The 18,324-nt window shown below is 38.0% G+C and overlaps 1 protein-coding gene and 1 long non-coding RNA gene across 3 annotated transcripts in view; one reads left to right on the top strand and one right to left on the bottom strand.

Moving 5' to 3' along the window:
- The window catches only part of usp53a (ubiquitin specific peptidase 53a), a 39,295-nt gene extending 22,156 nt beyond the window's left edge, over positions 1-17,139 (bottom strand). Inside the window, exons 1-10 of one of the 2 annotated variants that reach the window (XM_083540844.1) lie at positions 16,729-17,139; positions 8,376-8,986; positions 7,502-7,594; positions 7,291-7,425; positions 5,691-5,804; positions 5,243-5,325; positions 4,885-4,984; positions 4,377-4,523; positions 1,862-2,011; positions 120-288 (exon numbers count right to left, since the gene is read on the bottom strand). In XM_083540844.1, the coding sequence (XP_083396970.1) occupies positions 120-288; positions 1,862-2,011; positions 4,377-4,523; positions 4,885-4,984; positions 5,243-5,325; positions 5,691-5,804; positions 7,291-7,425; positions 7,502-7,594; positions 8,376-8,519 (1,135 nt within the window). In that variant the 5' untranslated portion in view covers positions 8,520-8,986; positions 16,729-17,139. The remainder of the gene's footprint in view (positions 1-119; positions 289-1,861; positions 2,012-4,376; positions 4,524-4,884; positions 4,985-5,242; positions 5,326-5,690; positions 5,805-7,290; positions 7,426-7,501; positions 7,595-8,375; positions 8,987-16,728) is intronic. The other variant, XM_083540843.1, reaches the window with a different exon arrangement.
- Positions 4,853-9,479, top strand: LOC310725805. The gene is made up of 2 exons (XR_014533508.1): positions 4,853-6,266; positions 6,558-9,479. It is a non-coding gene; the product is annotated as an uncharacterized lncRNA (long non-coding RNA).
- Positions 17,140-18,324: the final 1,185 nt, after the last annotated feature.

The raw sequence follows: 18,324 nt of genomic DNA on the forward strand, positions 1-18,324 counted from the left end.
CTCTCATTTGTCTCACTTACGAGACATGGAGGATTTAAAAAGAATGCTTTAAAAATATATAAAGCTTTACATGTTCACTTATATTCTCACTGTAATAAACACTGTACTTTTTTCTCTACCTGGGATTTCATCGTTAGCTGAGGGCTTGTGATGGCTTGCTGAGCTTTCAGTCCGAGGGACCTCAGCTCCTCTCACGGCGCTCCCCTCAGGATCAGAGTAGAACAAGAGCAGCGGCTGAAAGTGTCCTCGGATGCATTTAGTAACAACATCCTTCCATTTAGAGCCCACCTGTACAAACACCCAGACCGACACACACACACACACACACACACACACACACACACACACACACACACACACACACACACACACACACACACACACAAAGAATTAAGTAAATCTGCTAAGATTACGCACACAAATCTGCTAGTCATTCATCTTTAGTAAACAGTATCAGGTTTCTCAAGGTTGAGCTGGATTCTGATTTTATCCTGGGAACACTGGGTGTGAATAAACAGTCTAGATGGGATGCCAGTCTTTTGCAGGGTACCACACAGGTTCACACACTCACTTGCACATATTTTACATTTCTATATTCTAATTTACCCACTGGCATTCATGGGAGGTTGGGGGGGAAATCTGTAGAAAGCATGAAACACTTAAGGCAGTGGCACTAGCCCTAGCAATGCCCACTCCGCCTTAAACCTTGTATCCTGCTTATTAAGTATTTAACCGGACATGCAAACATACAGTCAACGTAGCCACAAATGAAAAGCTAGAATTAAAAGTGGGAGGGATGAAAATTTTTTAATAGATAGTTGAGTGTGTATAAGTAATTGACCAAACCTTGCTACTTAATTAACAGAATCTGAGAAACTGAATCTGAAACGGTTTATTTATTCTAAGCAGACCGTGAAGCAGGATAGGCAGACTGTAGAAGAAGAGTAATGATATCCTAAAGCATAGCACATGTACATTATGAACCCAATAATGGGATTACTGAACAATCAAGACAGAAGTGTGTACACTAGAGAGGTACACATTGTAGTAGTTAGACCTCTGGAATATAAAAAAAATTTATGTCCATACAGAAGGCTGAAATGCACACAGAGGCTAGAAAGTAGATGAAATGAAACAGTGTACTTATTTAATTAGACGTTGAAAGACTTATTCTCTACTACTTTAAGAAAAAAACATATCGCACCTGTCCCAGTGCAATATTCACTGGTGTGTATGTGTGAGTGTGTGTGTGAGAGAGGGGGGTAATTCATCTTTTCTGGAGAGACGAGCACTTCCAGCCAGGCAAGCGTTGAAGTGCACACACAGCACAAGCGCTGCACTGCTGATAGATTGATAAAGAGCTCCAGAGCCAGCCGACTCGCCTGTGCGTCTCGGCACACGCACTCCCACAAACGCATTATTAGTTAATGTTTGTGGAAAATTGGTAACAGTTTAGGAATTGAGTTCCTGCATGTAAAGCGAGAGTAGGAACCGGTTTTGCGTGTAATTGGTCTGAGAGAGAACACAAACCTTCAGTGTACAGTTACAGAAATTATATGAAAATAAAACCATGGGTGTACTGTGTAAGGAGTGAGCTGGTTCATGTGAGGTGAATGGAGAGGGTTGTTTTCTGGATTATATGTACATAAAGTACAAGTAGATGTACTTAATAATAACCACTGAAGTTATACATTGTATTTGCAATGTGCCAAGAATATGCCAGGTTTTTAGCTCATGTTTAGAACTGTTCTTTTCCAAACAAGCACAAGCATAAGCAGGAATGCATCCTGAAGCTGGTAAATATTTGCCAATGTACAGTGCAATTATTCTTTATTCTACTTCATGTAAATACGGCACACACCTCTTTCACCATGGCATCATCAAAGAAGAACCATTTGGAAGACTTGCTGTGAAAAGCAAAGGTGCAGTAGTGTTTGCTCGTGTAGCAGATCATCCCGACTAGCTGCAGGTCGCTCTTTTTGGCTTGTTCATCTGCGACATGGTAAAAAAGCTGAAGAAAGAGGGGGGGCGGGGGGTGGGGGGCGAGATATTATATTCACAACATGACTTCTTTAAACCCTGAATAGCTTGTTTTACAGAGCTGATAAAAAGGATCGTGTACATTCCCGAATTCTGCACAGTTCTTGATGAAATAGGAGGTGTGACTTGAGACCATGATTCCGCATCACTTCTTTCTAATATTTTGTAGGTTTTTTTTTTACATTACTCTACATTGGCTTAGATATTTGTAAATAACACCTCACAATTTTTTTTTAAATCCACCACATAAATTATGCTTACTAATGATGACATTAGGGTGTATCTCCCCAAACTAAAGAGGGAACCATCAATATTAGCCGCTAGTTCAATAAACATTGAGAACAACATATAAGTCACTTATGGATCCTTCACTCAAGTTGAAGTACAGATACTCATGTTTTAAAAGACCATGGTAAAAGTTGAAGTACTGACTACACTTTTTTACTCAAGTTCAAGTAAAGAAGTTTGGGCTCTGACATGTACTTAAGTAAAAATAGCCATTACTACTAGCTGTTTTAGTGTCATGCTGGTAACTGAACCTCATGTCATATCAATATTAGGGCTGTCAATCGATTCAAATATTTGATTTCGATTAATCGCATGATTGTGAGTTAAGTCACGATTAATAACAACTTAATCGCACATTTTTATCTGTTTGAATGTACCTTAAATTAATACTTTTCAAGTTTTTAATCCTCTAATCAACATGGGCATGAACAAATATGGATGCTTTATGCCAATGTTTATTATTAGTTAAACTAAACTCAAAATAGAGCATGAAGACAAAATATACTTGTAAAAGTTTTAAAGTAATTATGGTGTTTTAAATTACATAAATCATCTGGACACCAAACGGAACTTTTTCGATGTTTTCACACGGACGGTTAATGAGGTGACGGCATTTTTTCATTCGTTTCAACCCCTAGTCCTTGTGTGTTTACAACCGAGAATTTAATCTCAAAATTTACTCATGTTAGTTAATAATAGAATAGAATAATATTAATAATAATTATTGATGATGTTGGTGCAAATTTCATTAATAAGAATCACTGCTTGTGAATAGAACTGCGCTAAAAAACAAACTGAAATAAAAAAATTTCTTTACAATATTTTTGTGCAAGCCCTAGTCCACAGAACTGCTTTTCTGCAGGATAAAAAGTCTTTAATAATAAGATTAAGGTCTTGCCTGCATTATGAAACTCTTAAGCCCCCTAATGAAAAGAGTAAAATCAGCTTGCACAAGACCAGGGCCACTTTGTTCTCCAGCCTTAGTTCCCCATGTGCTGATAATTTTTTTTTTTTTTATGGAAACATCCTAAACAATGGCTCATAGCACAGGAGGGGAACTATTTTCCTGCTCACCCGCCAGCATCACATAAACATCTGAAGTATGAATTGTGGCCTTTGTAGTCACCCGTGGGCTTCCTGAAAGACTAACTCACTACCGTGGGGTGTTCAGATCCAAAGAACAGGGCGTTGGGAGGAATGTGCGCTTTCATGCCCCCAGGGGAAAAATGTCTTGATCGGAAAAAGGCTGAATATTTAAGAAAATATGGCTGTATAAAGCCTTGTAAGAAGCCAAGCCCTAGACCTTTTTGCTACACAAAGCTGATGAGCTATAGCCTTATAGAGAAAATAAGAGACACCATGGATGACACCCACACAGCAGATGACACAAACACACACCAGATGACCCGTCATCAGAGGTCTGGTCGCCAATGTAGGCCAACTCCACCCACGAAGCTGCCTGACAACTTCAGTCTTATGAAGGAGAGGAAATCTGAGTTTCTCACATTAGCTTAGCGAAACCAAAATAAACATCTCTGTGTTTCGGCTGAACTTCTGTGAAGTCAAACACATCTCTTTTAATAGCTATTTCCTCAAAACTACACTGACTGCAGTAAATGAGGAGGAAACGATGATGGTTTAGAGAAGTGTTAGCTCACTGGGTCAGATGTTAGACTTCTGATAGAAAGGTCAGAGGTTCAAATCCCAGCACAGACCTTAACCCTCACTTGCACCGTTGTTTAACTGAAATAACTGTATGTCCCTGTATGGTGTAAAAAAATGGTTGGCAAAATGCTATAAATGTAAATGTTGTGAAAAGCATGTACATCATAAAGCAGATGCAGAAAACTTTACACTGACAGAAGTACATTGTTGCTGACAGTGGTGAAATTTGGCCTGGTCTTGTTATAAGCATAATCAGACTGGACTAATCTGCTGGCACAGCCAGCCACTGTGCTGACCAAACATGAACTTTAGATTGTCTTTAAAACTCTTGCATCAAAACCAAAGCAGACTTTGTAAATCTGTGTGTGTTATTTCAGGATTACCCCTGATAGGCTAAGGCTTGGTCTAAGAGTCCTGAAGACGTCGTCCATCAGGTCAGACTGCTCCGAGTCCCACACGAAACCAATGGTGACTATTTCTGGCGAGTTCATCAAGACGCGCCGGATTGTGATCATCTGACCACACTTACTCTGGTGAAAGATACAAACAGTTGTTAAGACAAAACACTTATATGTACAGAATATAGATTAGCAGTCCAAAATATTAATTTCTACACAGTTTAAAAGTATCAATGCAAACAACATAAAAAAAATACAGGACAACAAATTGAGGCTTTAGAAGAAAAAACTACAACTGTAAAAGGTTAGTCTTAAGTCATGATGACTTAAACTGGGGATAAAAGGTTAAGATAAGTCTCAGATTTTTATATTTATTCATATGGTAGTAAATACCTATATATACACACACATGCGCGCACACAATGTGCTTTTTTTTTTTTCATCATAATTACTGACATGCATGAAGCATGAAATCACACAAGAAATCACCTACTGGACATTCGCGCTGGTCTCCAATCGTACTGGCTGCTTGGAGCAGTTCACCAAACATGTCAGAACGTGGCTTATCTTCCTTCCTCTCAAAGAACTTTTGACTGAGCAGTAAAACATTGAGGAGAGAAAGAAAGAGTGAGAGGCAAATGGCTAAATAAGCTTTAAGACATAATGGCTAAATATTAAAATCTGAAATCTAAATCTGAAAGCATTCTGAAATGCCATCACAAAGGTCTTTGCGATACATTAGATATACACTCTTAAAGGCTGTTTAATTCTTTCAAAAAGTACAAAGTACAGAGGTTGTGTTCTGGATTCAACTCATGTAGTGTCAGATGCAGAAGACAATTTTAGCTTACCGAAGAGCTGTGGTGGAAACGTAATGCACTAACTGAGTAAAAGGCAGAGGGTCAGAGGAGGCTCCACAGCTTCGACATACAGCCTGCCGAGCACACGCGCGCACACACACACACACACAGTCAGCTACAGTAGGTGCCACCTGGCAACAGCTAAATGCTAATTACTTCAGCAGCCATGTCATTATACCGTAGGGGACTTTGTTGTTTAGGCAAGATTAAATTGGTTTCTTTGCCAAACACTTTCTACACTATAAACACAGCATGCTGAATACAGCACAATCATCAGTTTTAGCCACTGTAAATGTCATTGATACCAGTAATCTATAGGAAGGCTACACATAACAATAAATAAATAAATAAATAAAACCAAAAAGAAATGAATGGGGTCCTAAAAAGCTGCACATATTCCTAATCAGCCGAACAGTGCACGTGCTTCTTTAGGCAATACCTGTTCGTATAGAGTCATAGCAAACTTCTGATGCGTGATGCAGACTTTGGATGTGCAGGCGTCTATATCAGTATCAGGAACAATATGGAGGTGGATCCTCTCTAGAATGTTTTCCTTCAGACACGAGAATAAACACATGCCATGTATTGGAATTACACATGGGGGGAAAAAATAGGAGGGAAAAATACAAGACAATACTTTCCATTGTTAATGCTATCCATTGGTAATACATTGACTTGCGTTTGGCATTTTAGTGCAAAGAAATTAATAAACAAACACTAAATGAAAGGTTTTCTGAATATCATAATTGACCTCCTGGGTTCAAGAAGCCAATAATATACAAGCATATGGAAATAGTTTATTTACTATTTAATCATGAAAAGGTCCCAATTCTCAATGAGACATGGTGGGAAATTTTAGTTTAGAAATTAGTTATTGACTCACTAAATATCACTGTGACTTATACAGTACAGACATAAGCAATTTATTTTAGCATCAGGTTTTAGCTACATAACCACACTGGTAATTGGTAACCACCACACTGTAGTGCAAAAAAAAAAAATGTAATGTTTAACTGTAATTTCCTCCATTTTCAATTATAGGGGGTCAATAGAGTTACAAAACGCTAGAATTTGACTTTTAGTGAAGAAACATGTAAAATAAGCATATTTTAGTTCACATATTATAGAATGCCATACCAAAACATGGTTCCCTGATGAAATGAAAAAAAAAAATCTTAATCAGGCATCTTTACAGCTGGTTAATTATTTAAGAAGTTACCCGAGTTATAATAAATGACACTATGTCAACTAGACAGTTTTGGTGTCAGTGAATAACTGGACACACGGTAAACTAAAGCTTCTCCAGGTTTATCATTATCTCCTCATACACTCTTTCAGACAACACAGCCTGAAACTGAATCAGCTCTTCATAATGGGGTGACTGCAGTAGTTTCTCCTTGGTTGTTTACACGTAAACAGAGAAATTTAAGCTGACAATAGGATCAACAAAGGCGCCGTTGCAAACTGCAGTGGTGTCAGAAACAACTGCCTTGTATACTGATTAGTCTGCATCCCACCTAAGCTCTGATAGAAAGACTTCATTGAGTTTCTTGTTATGTGTGGCAGTACTGTAAATGGATGTATACAGAGCTAATGACCTACTCTGTATAGCACTGTGAAAGTAATGATGATTACAGGTCCCCTTGCTAAGCAGGTTTATTGCAATTATGCTGCTTGAGAAAAATCCTATACAGGCTTACAGGGAGACAATACGTACTTCAATCCCTTGGGTACGGAGACTGAATTGGAAAGCCTGTAGAGCCTGGAACAATATAATGCAGTGTACACAGGCTTGTCTCTAGTATCTCAATGATATAAAAAAAATAAAAAAAATAAAAAATAAAATAATAATAATTTACATTGTTATTTTTTCCAAAACAGAAAAAAAAATGGAACGAATTATAAAAATGAGTAAAAGCCGTGTCACACTGCTCAGACCAAAATAGAAAACCAAAAATAAGATTTGAGGAAGTTTGTCATGATGTCTGCTATGATGTGCCCTTTATCCCGACCGCTCTCTCTATTAGTCACGCACTTACAAAACATTCTGCGGCATCGTCCATAAAGCCCAACTGGAAACGTTGCTCATCCTTAAAAGTCTCTGCTAGTGCAACACGCAGGTTGTCTGAAGGAAGCGCTCGCTCTCTGCTGTCCTTAAACTGTGAGAATATTCCCTATAAAAGAAAACAATACAAGACCTTCATACAAGCACCAGCTGAGGATATAGTCCTTAATATTTGAGGAAAGTACCTTTAATGCACAGAAGATGCAGGCTTCTCCTAAGCAGTAATGGTTAGGAACTTGCCGTAGACTTCGTCTAAAGATGTCAAGCTGCCACAGCACCTTTGTTGGGGATATGAGAATGTTAAAGGTTGCCTAGGACACACAGTTCTATGTCTTTATGTAACTGGTATGACCCTAAACAAAATAATATAAATGTGACTTCAAAATAAAAATAAAAAACATGAAAAGAATTACATAAATCAATACAAACATAACCCATAAACACTGCACAATACACATGGACATACAGAGTGTTTGTCACTCCTCAGAGTCAACTGTACCAGCAAATGGAATATATAAATACTTGTATTATAGTAAAGAAAAATAATAAAAATTACAAATTAAATATGGTCACATTTGCTTTCTGCTTTGCACTTAATAGTTCAAAACAATTAATATTAAATCTTTATCTTAAAAGCACCAAAGACATCTTTTTCCACCTTTGCAGGTCACTCCCACTTGCATGTCACAGGAAGCTTTGACATGTGGAGCTGAATCATCGCCAGAGTATGACCGTGTTAAAAATTTACGAAAGACAAGAAAGGAAAAAAAAAAAGGAAGCAACGTGGGAGACGGTCAGTCATAGTGCCCATTTACCCACAACTCGTCTTCTAGTAACAAGTAGACAGATTGGGAGCATGACTAAGTGTCTCCTCTGAGTCACTTGTGAGAGATTGAGAGTGGGAGTCAAGATGGAGTAAATATTTGTCAGTCGAAACCTAGATGTACATTCCCAAGGGAGATGACACAATAAAAAAAACAAAAAAACAAACAAACAGGAGGTTCGAGATGACAAGTTGCCACTGAAAATACAGAGAGGGAAAAATTATTTTTAAAATACCTGCACTGCACTGTTAAGGAAGCAGCTGTTTTGTCCTGGTTCGTTGAGAAGTCCTTTGGTAGGAGCCAGGGACAGCATAGATCCTGGCTGGTAACCCCTGCCAAGATTGCCCCCTGGTTTTTTGAAGAACTTTGCCCATGCCATTTGACTGTTTAAGGGTAATCTGCCTTCTAGTTAAGCAAGGCACTTTTATTGACACGGGTTAGGAGTTATTTCCTTGAACTGGATAAGCCTCTTCAATAGGAGGCTAGGTAATTCCACAAGCAGAAGCCAAAGCGTTGTTGAACATCAGAGTAGAATTTTGCGACTGCTTCACACATGAGGCTGATGTCCAGAGAAGTCTATAAAAGTTTGGTCTCCAAGGTTACACAAACCAAAACAAATGACCCTCTGGTCTTACAAGAAATGGTGGATATTTTGTCCACCTGTGTCTTTTAATGTTTTGTTTATTCCATTAATGAGATTTGTTTATTCCCCCAAGTGGATCCAGATCCTTATAAGTCCTTGACCGCAGCTGAACTTTCATAGTTTAGCAGCTCATTTGAGAAATCACCCATATCCTAGGTGTTGCTCCATGAGTACTTTAGTAATAAGTACTCACAAAATCCAACCTAAGAGAAAAGAAAGTTGGAGAGTGTTAAATATGATTAAGAAAATAAAACATCAGCAGAGCCACATTTCTTTTTTTTTAAATAATATACAAATCCACACTGAGTACAGCAACCAGCACCAGCTTTTTAATACAGTTTACATAGAAGTAAGAGGATAAATAAACTCCTGGAACTTGTCTTCCACTTCTCTATGTAGTGACTTAAGATAACTGATTAACTTACTGTTTTACAAGCATTTACTAACCAGAAAGAAAACAAACATTCTCTTTTTTTTGCTTTTCCTCATATTTTACTCTTTTGTTTGCCATTTCAACATACTTCCTGTGGGTTTACTATAACATCCCAAAAAAAGTCAGTAAGTTGGATTGGCTAACTAAATTCCCCCCAAGTGTGAATGAGTGTGTGAATGGGTGTGTATGTGTCCTCTGATTAACTGTCACCCCACCCAATGTGTGTTCCCACCTCATGCTTAGTGTTTCCTAGGATGGATTCAAATTTAGTGTTCTGGTGAAGATCAAACTCTTACTGTAGATAACTGAATGAATGATCAGCCAGATCCAGTTACTGCATGTATCTCACTCTTCTCCATAAAATCTTAATTTATTTTAACAATCGTTTACATAATTAGCACTTAAGCAGCTGTTTCTCTTCAGATACTTTCATCGCCATCGTCTTTATCATCATAGTCCTATTTCTTGCATACAAGTTATGTCTTCTGCCCTATCAGTCATCCTAACTGACTAATGTATTCCATGTCAAAAATCTCTTCAAGCTACCTTAAATAAACAGATATCCATTTTGCTGCCTAGAATGATCCAACTTCCAGAGACTGATAGGAAAATATTTTAGGTTGGCTTGCTCTCCATGTGAAGACCTGATATCTGGAAGTTTATATGAACTTGCCAAACCATTTGCCTCAGCAGCACATTTTGGTAAGACGCACGTACCCTTATAAGCTAACCTTTAAACTATGATGGATAAACAGTCCTCTGTAGCATAGCAGCACTTCATTTTTTTGTCCACACAAACCATGCGCACTTCCTGGTTAAGCCTTGGTTAACACCGTGGAATGAACATCTGGTCAATTTCAACACACAAAAAAAAAAATTACTTTGGTGTGAAACTCTCCAAAAATAAGAAATTTATAATCCTTTCTCATTTGGAGTACTTTTTCTAAAGAATGAATGGACAAGTTGTTCAGGATTTCAGTTTCAACATCTGTTAAAGGGTTCCTATAGTAAATAAGAGTTGAATTACTGAACTGTTAATTCTAATCTAACGATGGCTAAATACTGATATCAGGTAGAGCCTAAAATTGTGCTCAGTAACTCATACTGGTACTAAAACGAAATGTTGAGATATTGGCATCCCATACCAATGTGACTTTAGCCTAGTGAACACTGTTGTACCACTCATAGTACATCACTTAATTACCATAAACTGTTTACATGCCGTTTTTGCACAACATTTTGTTTACATTTTTGCTACTGTTCACTTTGTCTTTTGACAACAGGTTTACCGGCGGAGCTATTTTGTGTTTTGTGTATTTGTCTTGTGTTGTCTTTGCACTGTTTGCACCAGGTTGCACACATGCACTTTATGTGGCGAGGACACTAGTCCTTAACCCTGTGTTTTCTGTTGTCTGTGATTGTTGTATGTAGCACCAGGGTTCAGGAGGAACGTTGTTTGAGCAAAAAATGAGCAAAATAATGCTAATAATGACCCTAGAAACTAAAATACAGGCTTATTCTAAAATAATCAACCGTTTTCATTACGCAATATAACTGAACGTTTCCGGAAGAACGAAGCGATTACATCGCCCCTGTAACAGATCTTTGAAGTTTAGATAACTCCTCTTTTAAATGGTCACGGACTCAATCCATGATGATGCTTGAGAACTGAAGCAATTTGTCATGATTTCGGTTAATTCTTTTTGAATAACCCTGTAGTGTATTTGGTTTTCATGAGCTCTATTTAAACTGGGGAATCCTAAGCAGTGCCAGACACAATGTTCCATAACATCTCTAATGAATACCAAGTAGGTTACACATTTCATTACTATTATGATTACTACCAATGTACTCTTACTCAGTCTGAAATAAAATGGTACAGTAAAAAATAATCTCTACTTCAACTCTACATTAAGTCTTTTGCATTTTTCCCGGTTAAAATGTATGAGTACCAGATATTTTGCCACACACAAAAAACACTCATTTACCAACCAGTCCAGCAACATGTTTGAATTATTTGTACTTCAAAAAAGTTCCCAAGAGACACTGTGGGAAGCTTGCAGTTTCACTAGCCGTGTGCTTCTCTAGACTGGATTTCAAAGTTAGCATAACAAACAAGATGTGATAAACATCAACAAAATAAAAATCAACAAAACGAAACAAAACAAACAAACAAAAACAACACCCCTTCTATCTGAGGCTTGGAGGCCCTCTGCACGTTTGTAACACTGCTATTGCTGACCATAGCAACAGCATTCCAAGGTGATCACTTAAGCCTGACTGTGCCAAAGACCTCCAGCATTTTGGATTAAAATCAGTGCTTCGAGACAGGAGATGCATCTCCGGATCAGACAGTAAGCATTTGCAATAAAGGGTGAATTGGTCTAGAACAAAACAGCACACAATTAATTTATATAAAACTTGCATTGCATTGCATATGACTGAAAGGCTAAAGAGGTTTCCAAGAAGAAAGAAAACAACCATGGCAACCAGTAAATCACCACAAAAACACATTCACTGTTTCCACAAGGTTTCAAGAAGCAATTGTGGTGATAAAAAACATCAATGTGCCAAATCACCAGAAGAGTGCGATAAGGCTGGGACCAGGCGAGACAAACGAACATTACTTAATACAGTTTCCAGTCCCCTATTTGTATTTTTTTTAATCTAATATCAGTAGCAGCGCAGGTCGGGTTTATTTACATAATTTAGCCCTTATGCGTAGACATCAGATGAAGTAAAAGCATTTCAAAGAGAGTCAGGCATTGCTGCCAAACAGACCATGACTTGTGTAATAATCAGTCCCACATTATCCAGTAATTATTTTTGGCTGCCCTGCTGTGTTGGCAAATTATTAAGAATTAAATTTGAATCAAGTGGATTAGAGCAGATGACATCTACACGAAATGTGCTACAAAAATGTCTCTCTATGCCAAATTATTTTATTTAGTCATTTAAGTTATGTATCCTGTAATCCAAGATCATACAGTTTACCGAATATTACTGGTAAGTAAATCAACATTTGTCATTTCTATGGAAACCGGGCATCAAAATAAAAAATATGGCTGTTACAGTGAGATGATTATGATTCACAATTAGAGTGGGAAATACATTACAGCTCTGATAGTAAACCTTTTTTTTTCCTGCTCAACTGCGGCTCACACTCTAGTTCCATCATGATATCACCCTGGGTGTTAAACTGTAGCTCATGTCAGACAACTCGAGATTCCAGGGCATAGGTCTGGTTAACAGTCAGAGAGGATTCTATTTTATGTCTACACTCAAGCTTCTCACTCCTACACAGAAAGACTTGGCTTTCTTTCTAAACTAGATTCAGACTAATCATACTCCCACACCTAAAACAACATACTTCAATATGACACCATCAATAAGAAAGCATCACCATATTCTATTCCAAGCAGCTCAGGTTTCTAAACATGCCACATCTCTCCTTATTATTGCCTCTGATGCCCATTTGGAATAGATGAGGTCACCATATCAGCCCTCGCTTAAACCAAACAACTCTGCCTGCACCCTTCCTACAGAGGGCAAGCCTGCATGTGAGATAACTTCCTGGAGTTTCCTTATTAAGCCTTTTGATCATTACCATGAGAAAATCCACTGCCCAGGAAACAACATGCTAGCTATAGCAACAACAACTGGAAAAAAATCTCTTTAGGAGACTAATTGCATCTGAAAAAAGAATTTAGAATTGGGTCCGTTTGCTATTTAGATTAGGGAGCCACATTAGATTAGATTATCCCTAGATCAGTGCAGCTGTATATTAAACATGCAGGGTGCTCCAAAAGTCTCATTCATAGTGAAACATACACCATATGGGTAAAAGTATTGAGACACTTTTCCAGTCATGTTATCACCAAGTTGGAGGGCCACAATTGTATAGTTTGCCTTTGGATGTGGTAGCATTACTTTTTCCCTTACTGCACAAAGTCAGCTCCATGAGATATGGTTTAGATGGGATGGAGTGGAAGATCTTGAATGGTCTGCTACACAGCTCCGGCCTCAACCCTATTAAACAGCTTTGTGATGAATTGGAATGCTGACTGCACCCCAGGCCTCCTCATCCAACATCGGTACCTGACTTTATGAATGCCCTTACGGCTGAATGAGCACAAATCTCCACAATTACACACCAAAATGGAATAAAACATCTTCCAAGAAGACCGGAGGTTATTGCAACAGTAAATTGGGACTTTTTTGATTAAATATAGTGTATTTTAGCAAACACACTCGGTTAGTTTTATTTATACACAAATATATATTTCCACTATACACTTTGCACACCCTGTAGTTCCTTGATGGCGACATCATGCTGAGTCTGTTACCTTCCCATGACTTAAATAATTCTACCTTATTAGCTGCTCAAAAAACTCCCAAGTGATAAAATGACAAATGACACACTTCCAAGTGACAAATGAGTTCAATAACAGAAAACAGTCTAAAATAGAACCCACACACCTGCATTAGAGGTGAAATATGGCATCACATAAGACATGTAATATATTTACCAATGTCTCCCTGATTTAATTACTCTCATTATATATTAATTTCCATATTCATCACTGCCAGACACTTTATTCTGGTCTGGGTCATAAGTCAAACTGGAGTATATCCAGGGAACAGTGGGTGAGAGGAAGGAATACATTCTAAAATGGCAGAAAGTCTATCATATGACATAACCAAACTACTGGCATGTACTGTATGCTGTTGGAAGTAAACCAGAGAACCTGGAGGAGACCCACTTGGACAAAAGAAAAACCGGTCTAGAACGTAAATAACTTCACAGCCACGGAAAGGCACATTATAAATTTTCACCTAATCAACAAATTACTACTACAGTAATATGGGCTGATATGGCTTTGAAAGCAAGGCATCCAGAAAATTTTTTTTATATGCAACTAGTAACAAGAAGTGTGAAATGGAAACAGGTTAAGAGGATGATCAATGAAACAAACCTACAAATATCCAAACGAATGAAAAGCGTTTACGTCAAAAATAAAAAATAAATAAACAAAGAAATGCACATTATCTTATCTAATCCTCCAGAATGGGTTTTGTCACCGTTTTAAACTGACAAGCAATTGATGAATGAAACCATAAATTTGATTAGTAGCGATTAGATTGCCAGATAGAAGCATTATGGAATTTGCAAAAGCCATAAATTACTAACACCTGTGAAGTGAAAACATCCAAAACAATAGACCAAGTAAGCTAGTTAAGAAAAAAATTTATAAATGCACAATGGCAGCTTAATCAAAAACATGGCAATAAAACAGGAATGTAAGAAATATAGGAAGCTGTGGACCACTGTGAACAAGCCAAAATATATACTGCTGCTTTCACAAAAAGAATATCCTCTTCCTAATCACACAACACCAATGCCAGATGCGGTCAAGCAAAAAAAAACTCCAGCCTTTGTGCGAGTGTGTGTAAGGGCGAAATGTGACACGCTCCTGAAACTCAGCAACAACACTGTAGGAGCGGCTGGATTCCCAGTGGACAGGAGCGGGACGTACTGGCTTCCAGCAACAATGCAGTGGCCGTTTCCTGTGTGGGCTTCCTGTACACTGTGCACCGTGTTCCAGCATGCAGTCAGCACTTTGAGCCCTGAGAGACTGTACAGGTAGTGCGTTTACACACACACACACACACACATGCGCGCCACCAAGCCTCAAACGCACACAGCCAAGATCTAGAACATTTTTTGCTGCACATTCCCTCTCACAGACACACCCAACCTCGGGAAGAGTACATGAAACAACCCGGAGCCTTTTTCCTGCAGCATTTCCGAGAGGTTGAATATTATCCCTTATATAAGTCACTTCCTAAACACATTCTCATTTCCATGTGGCTTGATAATAAATGTCAGCACTACGGTGCAGCCAACAGCTTTCCATTCCATTCATCTTTATTGTGATTAATGGGATTTCTCAGACGGCGATGAAACGTTAATTTCAAGCTCACTTTTATGAATTCTTTTACAAGATACCAGACTTCTTTTACAGGAGCCCATTTCTTGGGGCTTTTTTATTGTATCATAATGATCTCACACTAGATTTTATTTTTTTTTTTATATCTCATGCAATGATTTTGATACCATTACTAGGCAGATATGCAGAAATCGACTGGAGATTCAAGATTTTTCACCCTTTCTTCTTTTTTTTTTTTTTTTTAAACAAGGTCTGTAATGAGGCAATAACATGAAAAGCATTGCTAATCTTAGGGCAGATTGCAGCAACGTGCCAAACCTCACCCGGTTTTTCAGCATTCTCTACAGGTAAACATACTGAAGAGCTACCCATGTGACAGGGTACAACAATTTTGGCTTTTTTTTTTTTTGCGCAATAACTTTTTTTTTTCTCAATAAACTAAACCACAAATATATACTCTTACCTACATGAGCAGGATCAGAAATGGGTGCTTTTAAATCTACATTATATTTTAGCTTTGTTTATGCCAAGAGTGACCAGGGCCCAAGATGCATTTATTTAAAGATGCTTAGTAATATCTAGATAACTAAAAAGCAGCAAAATGAAGAAAAGACAACTCATTTAATTAATTCGTTTGGAGCATTATTTGCGGAATACAAAATACTATAAAACAACTCTCTATCAAACCTTTAACCACAAATGCATTTTGTTACTCGTATATAATATATAACCGTGGGGATGTTTGTACAGTATGCAACTTATTAAAACACAGATGCTATTATGATAGCGCTTCAATAAAGATTTATATATTCAACATATAATGAAATTCACAGCTAATTTCACTGATCATAAACAATTGTGTTTCTTCACTTGCTGCTTTTTAGGTAATTGAGTAATATGTGTGTGTATGTTTTCATTTATTGGATATATTGATTTGGGAATAAGGTAAACTCAAATTAAATATTTTGGCCTCTTTTAAATAAATGTGATGTGTTTCAGACGAGTGAAGGAACCGACCAGGAGCTGAAAATCTCAAGATGTAAACAAGAGCAGGTCTTTTCAAAATTCCTGGAGTGCTGCGTAGTAGAACTGAGGGTGGTGTCGATATGAGTTTCACTGAATTAACATGAATAGAGAACAGGTTATTCTAAAATTAAAAATTAAATAAAAATGACGCCCAAACACACACACACACACACACACACACACACACACATCTACACTACTGAAAGAAAAGAGCAAATATTAGATGAAGAGGCAGGAAGCTACGCAAGAGGTCGAGGTCTGGCGTTGACGTTACATATAACTTCAGAATGACATATCGCTTATTTGTTTTTAGTGATATAATTCAACAGAGAGATATGGTTTTAAAGGGTACGCCATAATATTGTATATGACAGTGAGCTCTAATATGGTGGGAGCGACAAAACCTGATCACCTGAGTCAGGTAGATTTCCGGCTCCGTCACATGCGCAGAGGGAGAGTGAAAAAAAAATGGCGAGGAAAGTTTGCAAAAAAAAAAAAAGCCCAACTCTTTGGTATGGTAACACACCATACTCACCATGTGGATGACTTTTCAGGATGATTTTGTCTCTTTATCCGATCGACTTTTGCTCAGCGATTATTCCCAAGTGTCAGTGTTTTATACTCCAGCGTCGGCTGGCGGAGTGACAAAGGCGGAAGAAGCGCTTGTGGTTCAGTGAAGTTGTCACTTAAGTAAAGTAAACGAATGACTGGCGAGACAAAAAGTCTTTTTCGGGTTGAAGTTGTGATTTCTTAGCCATTTCATTTTTTTTTTTCCATCCGCATCTCAATGAAAACACTCGGAATCACAGCGTCCCCGGTAAGATTGCAGCTCCCTCTACAGTGAATGTTTGTGTGCGGCGGTAGTGAGCAAAAGTCGACTCTCTGCAGCCACCTGAAATTCAGGATCAGTGATGTTTCCAGTGTTGAGCTCAAACTCCGCCCTTGCATGTACATCGAACCGCACTTACGCCCCGCCCCAAGTACGGAGCCTTGTACTGAAGCCACGCCTCTCCCAGTACAAGAGCTGGTACTGAAGCCACGCCCGTTTTTGGGTCCGCCTCGCCGCAATGCCCCGCCCACCAGCACCCACCGTGTTCTCTGCGCTCTCGCGCTCTGGACACAGCACGTGCTGCCCAAAGGCAAAAAGGAGGAGTTGCATGTCTGCTAAACTCTCAATCAATAAAGGTATTCTACTCATTTTAGGACTGTTTCAACATTGCGGCTCTTTCCTGATATTGCTTGTTTTGAAAACTTCCTCACAGTACGCTTGATGCCTGCAGGAGCGCAATGCAAAAAAAAAAAAAAAAAACATCATGCACATCAAACATCAGATCTACAAAAGTGTAATCTGTATGACTGTGATCACACACAGCAGTCTCTATAGTTTACACTGATACTGAAGAAAAAGTGTGGAAACAACATTATGATGATGCTGATACATTTTTAATGATACAGGGATGATCACTATATAATACAATGTATGCAAAATGAATAAAAAATAAATAGTACATACATAAATGCAGTAGGAAAATATACCAAATAAAAACTTGGCTGTTAAACAAATGGGTCTCTAGTTGCGAAAAAAACAAAACAATACAATATAAATGTAGGCCCATAGATACCTGAAATAATAATAATAAAAAAAAACATTTATATCATATCCCTAATTAATAAAGTCTGATTTCTTTGTAAAGAAAAAACTTTTCCAGCTCTGCTTTGAACTGATTATCATAATTTTCATAATGATTATCAATATGGTATTTTAATATATACTGCATCCATTTGAATATTTCTATAATGCATGCAGCCTCTTTTATAGAAGAAGTATTAAAATATTATTTATTTTGCCTTTCTTTAAGTTCTTAGAATGTAAACCTTTTTGTACATAGTTCCTAAGCTATGTCCATCAAACCTGGGTTAATAAATCTAGCACCTAGGGCAGAGGTTCCTATCAGTGCACCTGCTAAGCATGAGCTGTTTGATTGTTCAAAGCGATCAGAGCAAGTAATAAAGCGTGGTTGGTGAGAGGTCACATTGTATCTCAGTGGGCCAGGCTTTTCCTCAGGAAGCACTTGAGAAGCCCATTGACGAGTCAAAGCATTTTCCCCCGTAGGCTCCAAACAGAGTATAT

This window comes from Silurus aristotelis (assembly GCF_946808225.1).
Source record: "Silurus aristotelis genome assembly, chromosome: 5".
Taxonomy (NCBI): Eukaryota; Metazoa; Chordata; class Actinopteri; order Siluriformes; family Siluridae; genus Silurus; species Silurus aristotelis.